Here is a 13382-nt window from a genome sequence, read left to right as displayed (position 1 = left end):
GACCCCAGGAGGGTCCGTCCACTTCAGGCCACGTGGAGTCCAGAAGCCCCCGAAGACAAGCGGTGGCGGACTTATTTACTTCAACTCCGGGGTCGTGGGACCACAACCGGAGAGATTTCTCGGGGTTCTCCCCGGAGAGTACGGAACGGCGCCAAAGCCGAAGCAGAAGCCGTACCCACAGCCGTAGCCGCGGTAGGAGCCGGGAAAGACACCGGCGACCTCGACGCAGGTCGAGGTCTGGCTCGTCGCCCTCGTCCTCGAGCGGACATTCTTCTGGGCGACACAGGGCCAAGAAACGAAAGAGGAGACAATCCCCAGATCCGGGGCAGGCTCTCCTTTCCCAGGTTAAAGACCTCCTGGGACAATTGCTACAAAAGCCGAGTCAACAGGACCCGGAACAACAAGGGGCTCCGTCAATTCCACCACAACCGGCGCCACCGCCAGCACCGGTTACGGACGATCTCGCCCCTGAGGAGGCCCAGGCAGATCCCTGGGACGACGTCTCCTCCAGAGCTGATGATGCGCTGTCAATCGCAGCTAGTGCCCGCCTCCTCAGTGGAGACTCCGAGGCGGAGGATGAAGAACCCTTACGGGGTACAGAAATTTCGGCGGAAGCCTTTGAGAAGGCGACGGCAGTACTCCGCAGAGTCCTCGGCTTCGAGGAAAGGGTGGATGCGCGGGCCCACGAGGGGCCGGCATCCAAACTCACTTTGAACGCGGCCACCCAAAAGCCTCGAGCCTCCATCCCGGTGGATGTGGAATGTAGAGAGCGGTTCGAGGCGGTGGCACAGGCGAAACGCTGGACAGCCTTCCAGCGATCAGCCCATCGCACTTTCCACGTGGGCGACGAAGACTGGGAAAGTCTTTTCACGCCACCCCAAATCCCGCCTCAAGTGAAGGAGAGACTTCGGTCGGCGGGTGCCTTAGACGGCAAAGACAAGTTCAGGGAGAAGGGTGCACAGACCCTAGAATCCTCCCTGTTCGACGTAGATAGGGCCTCCCGCGCAGGGATGAAGTACTCGTCAGCCCTATTACTTTTCGCCGAGCTATTGAACAGATCGTTCCAACAGGCCCAGGCATCGGGTATCTCCCGCAAAGATACCGCCGCCATCATTGCCCTCCTGGGACCCGTTTCCAGGATGGTATTAGACCAGTTCGCCCGCGTCTCGGTTAAGGCTACCTTGACACGTCGGGACCTGGTTCTGAACTCCCTGAATTGGTCGTCCAGATCCACGGCGGACGCGTTCCGCAACTTACCGATCCTGGGCAGCGACCTCTTCGGCGGCAAGTTCGATGACAAACTCCGGGAGGAGGCAGAGAGGATGAAGTCTCTGAGGGAGGCGGATGAGCATATGTCCCGCCCGACCTCATCCTCGCGCCCACGTTTTGACTCAAGACAAGGTAGCCGCTCAAGATCCAGCTACAGTCAGAGTCGGGGCGCTCCGCGAACGCATTCCGCTCCTTCGCGGCCCGAACACAGGCCGTACCGCCCGCAATACCGCGGAAGCCGCGGAAGCCGCGGGCGCGGTAAACGGCCCTAGGGATGCCCACCCCACCGTAGCGGCCAAGGCCAAGGTGGGGGGGCGACTAAGAGTTTTCTGGGCTCACTGGGAGAAAATCGACCCAGGAGCCTGGGTACTGGACGTGGTAAAAAGGGGCTACGAGATAGAGTTCTCGTCTACCCCACCCCAATATGGCCTCTTCGCAACCACGCCAGTACCCGAGATACCGGAAAAGCGGGCCGCCCTCGAAGACGAGATCAACAGTCTTCTCAAAAAAGGCGCCATTACGCGGGTCACCACCGCAAACGCGGACGGCCCCCTCTTCCGGTCCTCGTTCTTCCTCACGCCGAAGAAGAACGGGACTTGGAGGCCCATCCTGAACCTCAGACCTCTCAACAGGAGGTTCATCCGACCGGAGAGGTTCAGGATGGAGACTCTCACATCAATCCTCCACCTACTGCGCCCAGGGATGTGGGCATCCTCCGTCGATCTAAAGGATGCCTACCTACATATCCCCATCCGACTCGAGGACCAGCGGTTCCTCGCGTTCAGGTACAAGGCCATAGATTACCGCTTCACAGCGCTACCATTTGGCCTCTCCACGGCACCCAGGGTTTTCACCAGGGTAACAAGGGCGGTCCTGGCTCACCTCCGCCGAAACGGGGTAATGGTGTTCGCCTACCTAGACGATTGGTTAGTACTCGGCAACTCCCAACAAGGGGCTCTCGCCAGTACAAACGCCACCGTCTCCCTCCTGACGAAACTGGGGTGGTTAATCAATGTCGAGAAATCCAACCTCGTGCCCACTCAATCGATCATATACTTAGGGGCCCGTCTCGACCTCGCCAGCGGCATGGTCTACCCGACGGCCGAAAGAACGGCAAGCCTAGTGGCCACGGCCAGAAAAATACTAGGCAATCGGAATACCCCAGCGCTCACGTGGCAGCGCCTATTGGGGAAGATGGCGAGCTTCACAGACCTTCTAGACCTGTGCAGACTCAGAATGAGGCCGCTCCAGCGGCACCTCCTCAAACACTATGCCCCGGATCGGTCGTCGGCGGCAACGCCAATCCCACTTCCAACGGGGCTTCGCCCGTTTCTCACGTGGTGGGCAGAGTCGGACAGGATCGCGGCAGGGCGACCTTTCCGGAACCCAGCCCCTACAACGTCGATCACGACGGATGCCTCCCTCAGCGGCTGGGGAGCGGTATGGGGCACACACACAGTTGCCGGCGAATGGGCGGAGCCCGAGAGGGGTCTCCATATCAATATTTTAGAGACGGAAGCGGTCCTGAGGGCCGTACGTCACTGGGCAACCCACCTAACGGGCCACACTGTCACGGTCCGGTCAGACAACACCACGACCGTGGCGTATATCAACCGTCAAGGGGGCACTCGATCCCTGGCCCTCCTACGCAGGACATGGGACCTGCTCGTCCTCTGCGACTCCCTTCGGATCGGCCTACGGGCGTCCCACCTAGCAGGGAAAGACAATATACTGGCAGACGCACTGTCCAGGGGGTATCTAGACAATGGGGAATGGGAGCTCTCCCAAACGTGGTCCGACCACATATTCCACCTGTTCGGCAGGCCGTCCGTCGACATGTTCGCGACGGCCAAGAACGCCAAACTCCCGACGTTCTGCTCCAGATACCACGACCCGCAGGCCTGGAAGACCGACGCCCTAGTCGTCTCATGGGCGGGCCTCTCCATGTACGCCTTTCCCCCACTGGGATTACTCCGCAGAATTCTCACGATGCTTCGGGACGTGGAAGCGGACATGCTTTTGATCGCACCTTGCTGGCCCAATCAAGCATGGTTCCCACTCATCATCGAAATGCTGGTAGACCTACCATACAAATTCCCACCGGCCGCCAAGCTCCTCTCCCAACGGAGCGGCCACATAACCCACCCCGACATCACGAGCCTCCATCTAGCTGCGTGGAAACTCTCCGGCTCTCGCTCCAGACAGCGGGGTTTCCACCGGAGGTTGCGGACATTGCAGTGGATGCCCGCCGGCAGTCCACGGTTAAAACATACGATTCTAGACTGCACCGATACTATGTTTGGGCCGGGGACAACGCTGCTGATCCCGTGGAGGCCTCAGTAGACCAGGTGGCGGCCTTCCTACTCGAACTCTTCCGAGAAGGGAAGCAAATAAGTACAATTAGAAATTACCGCTCCGCAATAGCAGCGGTTCACAGCGGATTCTCGGATGGCTCCTCAGTAGGAACCAACCCGGTCCTCCGCCAGGTCTTAAGGGGCATGTTCCACAGACGCCCTCCCAGGCGCCGCCTGGCCCCGTCATGGGCCCTCCACGAGGTCCTGACGACCCTTGCGGGCTCTCCGTACGAGCCGTTACACAATGCTCCATTGGACAAACTAACACACAAAACTCTGTTTCTGATCGCGGCCGCCTCTGCCAGGCGCAGAAGCTGTCTCCACGCGCTCACCCTCCAACGGGGGTTCACGAGGTTCGAACCAGGAGGAGTCAGATTACTACCTGACCCTCACTTCCTCCCAAAGAACCAATCAGTAACCTTTACCCCGAACGAGATCTTCCTACCGAGTCTGTCACAAGCCTCGTCAATCGCGGAAGACAAGCGCTGGTGCCCTGTCCGAGCCCTTAAGTGGTACATAGAGAGGACCAAACAGCTACGTACCTCGGACAGGCTCTTCATTTTACCGCGGTCGCCCTACACCCCGGCCTCAAAGGACACCATTTCACGGTGGATGGCCGACTTAATTCGTGCCCACACCCAGCCTGGGGAACCCGTCCGGGCGCACGACGTCCGAGGCCACGCCACGTCCAGGGCGTGGTTCCGGGGGGTTCCCCTGGAAGATATTATGAAGGCGGCGGCCTGGAAGACCCCGTCTTCCTTTGTCGCCTGTTATCTCACAAACACCCCTGCCACGGAAGGGGATTTTGCCCGAGCGGCCCTAGGTCCGCCGCCCGCGAGATCCTCGACCCACCGCCAGGGCTCCTGTGTCACAAATGCATAGGTTATATGAGGTGAGGGAGTACGCGCTGTGAATTCCCCAAACCTTAACCGGTTTGTGAATTAACGAGCGACGTACTCACCTCATATAACATCCCGACCCGCCTCCCCACTATGGGGGACCTCGCGGACGGAACCATACAACCACGTCGGATACCCTCCTCGGATACTAGGGGAACTGGCCACGCAGATATGACCATGTGTCGGCCTTTCCCCCCAGGAATTTTCGAGGGATGTCGTGGGGTCCCGCCTACACCCACCGACGACCCACTCTGGACCCACTTCGGGCCCACTCAGGACCCACCTGTCACCCACACCAGCCCACCTAGGGCCTCTTCAGGTGAGAATGTTTTTGGTTGTATCCTCGGGGTTTCCGCCCCTTGGTCGATCCTCTCCCCCTTCTCCGTCCGGTGCCGCACCATTGCGGCCTGGAAATTACGGAAGGGAGATGGCCACACTTACATACAGACAAATTGCCAGATGCTAGAGCGAGGTTAATACGGTAATGCATAGGTTATATGAGGTGAGTACGTCGCTCGTTAATTCACAAACCGGTTAAGGTTTGGGGAATGTTAGCCTGCACACATGACGCATTAATGATCAGTATTTGTGGTTCAGACAAGATGTATTCACTTAACTCATCTGAGTACCTGGCTCCAGTCCAACTATGTACTATCTTGTCTGCCTACAGCCTAAAAGCTTACAGGGAGGGGGGACCCTAGAAAGAATTGGAATCATCACAGCAATCCCACTGACCCACTTCCCAGTCACTGACCCACTTCCCAGTCGTTGCCCCACTTCCAAGTCATTGCCCCACTTTCTCCTCCTTCCAGATCACCCACCCTTGAATTTTAAGACAAATATTTCCCTGCTTTAATTTGTACTCAAATCTATCTTCTCGTCTTTTCACCAGGAACATGTCTTATTGAGGAAGGAAGGAAGGATGTTAAGTTTGTACAAGGATTGCTAGGAGCTGATGTGAGCAACAACCAAGTCTTCCTCTTGCTTGATTAGTAGTTGGGTTAAGTAAAGGACCAAAAACAAAGGAAAGGAAAGGACCACGCTGCACCTCTTGGGGTCAGGTCCGAACCTTCTGGTTAAATTCTCTGAGATGGATGCTGATGAAGGAGATCCAAAACAAGTAAGTGAGACTTTTTTTCAAATAATTTCTGGATTGTCATAAATTATTTTTTCAAGAATACATAGTTACTCGGAATTATTGAGTTTCCGATTGTTTTTTCTTTTTTGAGTTTCCTTTTCAATAGATGCGTGAACTGATCATAATTTAGAAGTTTAGAACGACTTGCAACTGAGAATGCCATCTTGATCAGAAGAATAAAAGAAATGAAAGCAATAGAAACTGTCATAAGGTCAGGCTACGTCCCCATCACATTGCCCCTGACAGCCGGGAAAGGGGGCCAGGGACCGTCCCGTACCAATAACTTTAACAGTGTGCCATGGTTGTCACCTAAGCATGGTGCCCCCGCAGGTGCCAATTTCAGTACCACTGAACTCTCCCATACCCATCCAGTAGTGAAGCATTGTCAAGGTCCCTTACCATCCAGTTCAAAAGTTTTGAAGCATTGACCCTCAATGCACAAAAATTAACATCATTGGCAATACACCGTCGACTGGAGTAATTCAGGATTCTACATCACACAGGTCAGCTCCTCGGAACTAATGTAAATATCAAAAGACAAAAGGATAAATGATTTAAGAAAAAACAACTTTTTTTTCCAGCTCAATTGCCACAATTTCATCATTCACTCCGCTTTTGCCAGATGCATTCACAAAGTATATCACCAAATTTGAAAATTCATGTCTTTGCCAAACGATCTGGCTATGAGGTTGTAGTTTTGACCTAGCGATGCAAGAAATTTCCAGCAATTTTATTTTTTATTATTGTCCTGCTCAGTGTGCAGAAGCACTGCTTTCCAGAGGAGCTCTCAAGCTCAGTGCAATTGCACTGTAAAAAGCGTTCAAATTCAGGCACTGGAATATATCCCTTTTTACTTTGTGTTAATGTGGCCAGATAAACTTTCTGCTTTTTTATCTTGCCATTTTACACTTAGTAGGATAAAATAGTTAAGGGTGTAGTTATCACACCACACTTTCTATACACCTTTTTATCATGATATATTAGGAAGGAATGAGTATATAGCCGCACGCTGTTGTTCTGTCTGGTTATGTCTTGTATACTAAAGGGGAAAGAAATAACATGTTCTTTGCTTCAAACGTGCCGGGTTGTTCGGAAGGTGTGAACACATTACGACCGTTTTGCCGACTCTGTCGCGTTCAAGCATGGCAAACTAAACTGTATTGCCATCCCTGGAATCGAAGTTTGCCAACGTTTGGTTTATTTCACAGCTCTTTCAATATACATGCAATTTTCAGTACCATCAAGTTGTCAGATAGCTGCTGCTCTTGTGGCTGAAATGTTGTCATAAATTTGGAAAGAATTCATGGTCCAGGATTTGAAATCATACATGTATGTTTTAGCGAACAGAATAATAAGTTTCCTTCAAATAAATTTTCCAGCGTGTTTTAGGAGCGAGCTGTGGGTGAGCTTGGCCCTACGTGAAGTCATTCAGTGACAATTGGCGCAAAAGGTTTAAAGTGTACAATGTTCATCTATAAGATGATCAGTGGAGGTTAAATGTTTTACTGCTTATATTGGTATCATTTTTTCATCGTGGAGGGGAGGTTGGGGGGGGGGTATTGGGGGAAGCAAGTGGAAGATGTCTGAGGGAATGTTTATGTTTATGTGCATCATTAAATTTGAAGTAAATGAAGGTAGATATGTGAAAAGCAATTGCTCTAGTTGACACACGTCATTTGTTAAAATTAATTCAAGGTTTCTGCTGTAAATCTTTTGTACCCATTATGATCAGATTTTATTCTTTGCCCTCTTACTGTACCATATGTTCACCGTACCGTACACATTCAAGTAGCCTGCTGTATGTTTGTATCCATATTGCTAGGAAATGGTATACATGTGCACATTCTGTTCGATATAAATAATTTGTTTATTAAAGTTTTGTCAAGCTTTTATCTTTTTGTTATGTTAATTCCTTACTGAGGCAAAAGAAATGTAAGAAATGGCAACGGCATTTCTTATGTCATTGTGTGTAGTGCGTGTGTGCGTGTTCATGGGGATATCTGTGTAGATCTGTATGACACTTCAAACATAGTATGTGAGTACAAGAACGCTATTGAAATTGTTTGAACCCAGAGGTCATTTGATGTCAACAGAGGTCAGTACTTATTAAACTTGGTAAACAGTAACTGCAGAAGAGCCACTCAGATGAACCTGTTACTTGGTACAATAATATGTAGGTCCACCTTGATGAGTAGAAGAACCCTTTAATTCTGGTGGAGTAAATTCAAAGTCAACAGAGTTCAAATTCTAACTGCAGAAGTAAAGCTTGGATGAATTTTGTACAAGTTTGTTACGGTACTGTACATATGTAGCTCTACCTTAACGAGTGTGCAACAATCCTGTTATTTTTGTGGAGGTGAAAGTTCATTTGGAGTCAACTGAGTTTTTAGTCTGAATTTTAATTTTTTTACAAACAATAACTTAATATATACAAAATGTGTCAAGGAATCAGCAAGCCTATCCACTCTTTGTTTTTTAATTTAGCCTTTAAGATATTTGTTTCATAACCAATAATAAGTATATACAGTAGAATTATTTAATTTTCCCCTCAAAGGAGATCGCTTGGTACAACCTAATACTATTGGGGGAATGCTCTTGCAATGGAAGCGATAGAAAAGTTCAAGGTTTCCTTGTTTGTTCGCAGATGATTACTATCATATTCTTATGTACTGTCTTATAAAAACATTTCTTACATGAACAAACATTAGTGGAAGAACACATTATACCGTCAAAAATGAAAGCAAATATTTAACAAATCTCAGAACAGTTTGAAACCGCTGATTAAAGAAGGACCGGAAACGAGGGAATATCGAAGGTATCGAGGGGTTTTGAATGGTAAAGCGAAAAAAGTTGAAGTGTCTACCAAATGGATTAAATAGACGAATCTGCAGTAAAGCTGGGAATGGAAATAAAATTTGTATCGTACAGTAGTTCCTGTAAATTGAGGCTCTCTTTGATATGCAAATTTGGATTTTTTGTTGTTGAATTAATACATACAAGCGTGTAGCTTCCTTGTAGAGTATCTTATCGTTTACTTTATTTCCTGTTCTTTTATCATGTCAGAAAAATAGCAAGATTTTTCAAAGCGAGAGACTTCATATCCTTCAAGTAGTCTCTGTTTATTTGGATCCACTTGAACGATCCCTCTAGCGATCGTAGGACGAAACATTCCCCGTATCATCCGATCCAGATCAAAGAAAGACTCTCTCTAATATATATTTAGGCATATTGTTTTGTAGCGGTGGGGTATGGGAATATCATTGAGTGATATTTAGATACGTCATTACATTTTCCTTGCTCTTAACTTTATAATTAAGTTTAAATCTCATCAATGTATTGTGATACCATGACTTGCAAAACTTCTCTCTCAAAGCAAAGAATATTATATCTGTTGTATAACTATAACCTCTTCTGAAGGTTTCCTCACTTCAAACCGTGAATACTAAGTGAATCATATCTAAGGTCATGTTGCGATTTTAGCTACAAGTTTGCATTGTGTTCTTTGCAATGCTGCTATTAATAGTAAGGATGTCGCACACTCTTCGCTAAATTTCTAAAATTTCTGCCTTTGTGCTGTCATGCACATCACATTTGGGTGAGAAGAAATCTTTCCTAGCATTAATGAGTCATAATGTTAAAGTAATTAATGTATATAAGAGTTCACATCAGTGACTAGAATTTATGGTCCTCCCCTCACCTGTCTCCTCTTAGCATCTAGGTGCACTCCAGTCTATAATGCACAGCAGGCTGCAAAAAATTAAATCATTGGAAGTTGGTGAAATCAATCAATCAGTCAATCAATCAATCAATAACAACATTTGTATACATGTTCTACCAGATTTCATTCACATTCATTCAAACCAGTTTCACTCAAGTGTTCAACTTGTGCTATGTGTCCTTCTGTGCAAACGTCATCGAGAATAGTAGATTTGGAAGTGGACATTGACCTTGAACTAGGTCAGTGGTGGGACGCAGTGCTAAACTATTATCAACTTTTGTAGGCTAGGTAGATTTGAGTGCATGTAGAATATAGACAGGTAAGTATCGTCATTCATAAAGACCCAGACCAGTAAAGTTTTGGGGATTCTGTGCAAACGTTATTGAGTATAAATTTCTCTTAACCAAAAAGGTGCATTCAGCTGTGACTTGACCCACTAAACTACTAAATGACATTTATTTAAACATTTAACATGTACTGCACATAGCTGTTTCTTGAGTGCATAAACAGACATTATACTGTGTAGGCATGGCTGAAATGAAGAGGTTCTTTTTAGCAATGTGGCAGAGGTTTTGTTGGTAAATTTACTAAATGACTGTTAATTTATACATTTTGTGACTTCATAATTGCAACATTTAAACACTATTAACATTAATGTACACATCTATGTGTACAATAATTTGGCTGAAATTCAGTTAATAATTTAGTGAAAATTCAGTCGTGTGGCAGGTTAATAGTTTTGTTGGCAATGAAATGCAAAAATGAATATTATGTCTCATCAATGTATCATCAATGCATGCATGTATTTGCATAAATTTTGTGTACAAGTTTCCTCATTTTCATAGCATTTTGCATTGTGGTACCGGATAAATTACGCCCTGAAAGTCTGGTTAAAATGGCCTCCTTTGAACATTTGGTATATAATAAGCTATGTATACTGATGTACAAATATCTTATCTTTACAGGGCTGTAGTAAGTAATCGATCCGGTGTACACAAATGTTTTCGTTTCCGATGTTTTCCCCCTCATTTTTTCCTCGGAATGTAAGTGGATGTTCTTCAAATTTGGCCAAGCAATCATTGACCCATCTGTAGCAAAACCACAACCATGCACAGGACTTCCTTAATTTCTCTGAAATGTCAGTAAATTTGTGGCTCTGATGACCCCGATTCCTCTTCAGATGTTTGCCACAGTTTAATTTCCCGTTTCCGCCCATCATTTCCCTTCCAGAAAAAGCAAAGATATCAAGTTTTATCCCAGTTCCTGTCACACATTTTTTCCTGATGTCTCAGTTTTGATATAATTTAACTTTCTTCCTTTTAATCATAAATACATATATACATACATATATATTGTATGCATGAGTTTCATGTGGACTGTTTATAGCACATAGTTTTTTTTTACTTTTTGATAATTTGCTGATTCATACATCTATATATTTTGAAAGAAAAACTCATAAATCGGTACTTCGTAACTTTCAGTGTGGTGTTTCCTTTTTAAAAAAGTGGAAAATATTGAAATCTTCCAAATTTCCAAATTTGGATTTTATATTGTTATAATTATATACTGGTATGGAAACTATATGGTCAATGAAATGTTGGTAATGGGGCTATCTCCAGCATTTGAACAGAGGGCATTGTCATATCTGTCCTAATGGTGATAGAAATCTCTAATTAGCAATTTCTTAATTAAAGTAGCACGGTCGCGTGAAAGTGCTTACAAGCTGCAGTGGGTGATTAACTTAGACCATGGTTTCACTAAATTGCGATCTCACCCTGATGTAGCAAAGATTCATCCCTTTGTTATTGGTTTTAGGCTTTTTTTTTTCTTTGTTACTAATGCTGTTACATATCAAAGCCCTTGGTCTGCACAGGCTTGCATATCAGCCAGATTTTGACAATTTTCAACTGCCTTATAGAGCAATTCCAGCTGAAATGACCGTGGAAATGCATGATAGCCTATATTTCTCCCAAGGAACAATGCCAAAATCATAGCCGTGCAGTCTATGCCTGTGTCATTTCATATATGTGCATGATCAACACACCCCACCACAACTCCTGTGGGATGATAAATGCAGGGTTCCGTTCCCCCAGAACTTAGTACCAGCATAACTTTTTGAAATAAAGGAAAGAAAAGAAAAGAAACTTAGGAAAAAAATGGAATACAGTCCTCGCAGCTTAGTACTTTGTTTCTTTGTTATAAACGAAGCATAGATTAATTCTGTTATAACAGCTTGTACAGGGTATAATGACCACTCTTTTACCCTTACCTCCCTTTTCGCTCTCCTCGAATAACAAAGGATTTAGAGCATTAATTAATAACTATGGTATAAAGTGATGTATGCTAGTTTGTGTATATATAATCATATTGCTAACAGAACACACAGTAGATGGTTAACACCAGTGTCCAGTATTTTTTGCTGCACATTTTGCAGAGTAGGTTTCTTTGGGTCTGGTCGGCAAATTTTGCCAAACCGACAATAGTGTACTTCGGAATAAGGGTGCAATTAATCAAGCCAAAAACTTTCATTTTTAGAGAGGTCATAGAGGGGGTACAGTGTTTAAAGGTTACAAGTTCATGCTAGGCATGGTAGAACGAGAGTGTTAAGGTTGTGGGGAGACAGGTAAGCTTATAACTCATAAATAACCAACCCAGTAAGTATCGGAATGTGTTCTTTGGAGTCAGGTTGCAATTTATCAAGATAAGAAGCATTTGTAGATTTTTCCTGCCTGATGGTAGTTGACTCTGTGACTAACGAATTTGGTTTCGATCCTCAAACAATTCATCGTCCAGTCAACTTTAATACTGAGATTAAATCATGTCTAAATGCAATTTTAAAATTTTGACTCTTATAATGCTTTCATAATTTGAATAGAAACTTTCGAGAGTATGTATGCAAGATAAGAACCACATTTTAAGTGTCTAAGAGAAGCATCAAAACATTTATCAAAGTTAACTGTAAAAAGCTGCTTTTAAAGCAACTTATTGAGTTTGAAATGGTAACTTAAAATACCTTGATCGTGTCACTACTGTCACCCATCCCTAATCTCCAATCCCAGCCCCATCCATCCCAAATCTTCTCCCTCCTTGAATCCCATTTAGAGGCTTTGTAAGTAACATTGATAACATTTTTGAGTAGTTCACCTAATGAAATACTATACAAAGAAATAAAGGAAAAACCAAACCTACTGTATAAATGTAGCTTCAAGTTTTTCAAGCATCCCCTGCCTATTCTACCTCTTTGTCCTTCTATCCCTTCCTATGTCCCCCCCCCTCCCCATCCATGTCCATCAGAATGGTAGGGAAATTCTGAATATTTTCTTTGCACCTAGCTTACCTGTCTCCTCACAACCTCAGCACACTACCTCTACAGTGTCTAGAGTAAACTGGTAACCTTTTAACACTATGCACCCTCTATGACCTTTGACAAGTCTAATTACTGACATCTCAGAACCGTTATGGCTCGTAATGTTTTGTGCTCTTCTTTAATACTCATTGCATCATTTAATATCTTCTGTGATTGACTTCAAGGTGGTTTACACATGTGTGTTCTTTCTATTGAATGTATCAACTTTTACCTTCTTACAGATCACTGACATTAATGTTTAGAAGCAAAGAACTGGCATATGGTTTAAATTTGGTATAAAAATACGAATAGAAAAAGTAGGTCAGAAACTGAACCAACAAATATTACTTATGGGAGGAACTTTGATATCCCAATTGTGTACTTTTCACAAAAGATTAACTACTTAAAATGCTTTTCAAATTTCATCAAAAGGGAATGGAAGTTTTTTTTGAGGGGTTGCGATAAGTTGTTTGTCACGATCCGATGTATCACATATTCATTTAAATCAGATGAGTTTTTATAGTGTGAGCATCTTGAAATTAAATCTAGACATACTGTAGTCTTCAGTTTTTAATAATATCTAAATACAGAAAAAGGGGGAAAAATGCAACAATTTTACCATTTTGAAAGACTTATTGTTTGAAGACCACAATTGATG

The 13382-nt window shown here is 45.2% G+C and overlaps 1 protein-coding gene across 1 annotated transcript in view; it reads left to right on the top strand.

The window, feature by feature from the left end:
• Nucleotides 1-13382, top strand: part of LOC139973850 (protein phosphatase EYA4-like) — a 201682-nt gene that overhangs the window by 37533 nt on the left and 150767 nt on the right. Inside the window, exon 2 of the mRNA XM_071980725.1 lies at nucleotides 5415-5642. Coding sequence (XP_071836826.1) covers nucleotides 5613-5642 — 30 coding nt within the window. The 5' untranslated portion in view covers nucleotides 5415-5612. The remainder of the gene's footprint in view (nucleotides 1-5414; nucleotides 5643-13382) is intronic.

The sequence above is a fragment of the Apostichopus japonicus genome, chromosome 9, assembly GCF_037975245.1.
Source record: "Apostichopus japonicus isolate 1M-3 chromosome 9, ASM3797524v1, whole genome shotgun sequence".
Lineage (NCBI taxonomy): Eukaryota > Metazoa > Echinodermata > Holothuroidea > Aspidochirotida > Stichopodidae > Apostichopus > Apostichopus japonicus.
Note: the sequence above shows the minus strand (reverse complement) of the source record. Positions and strands in the feature narration are given on the sequence as shown.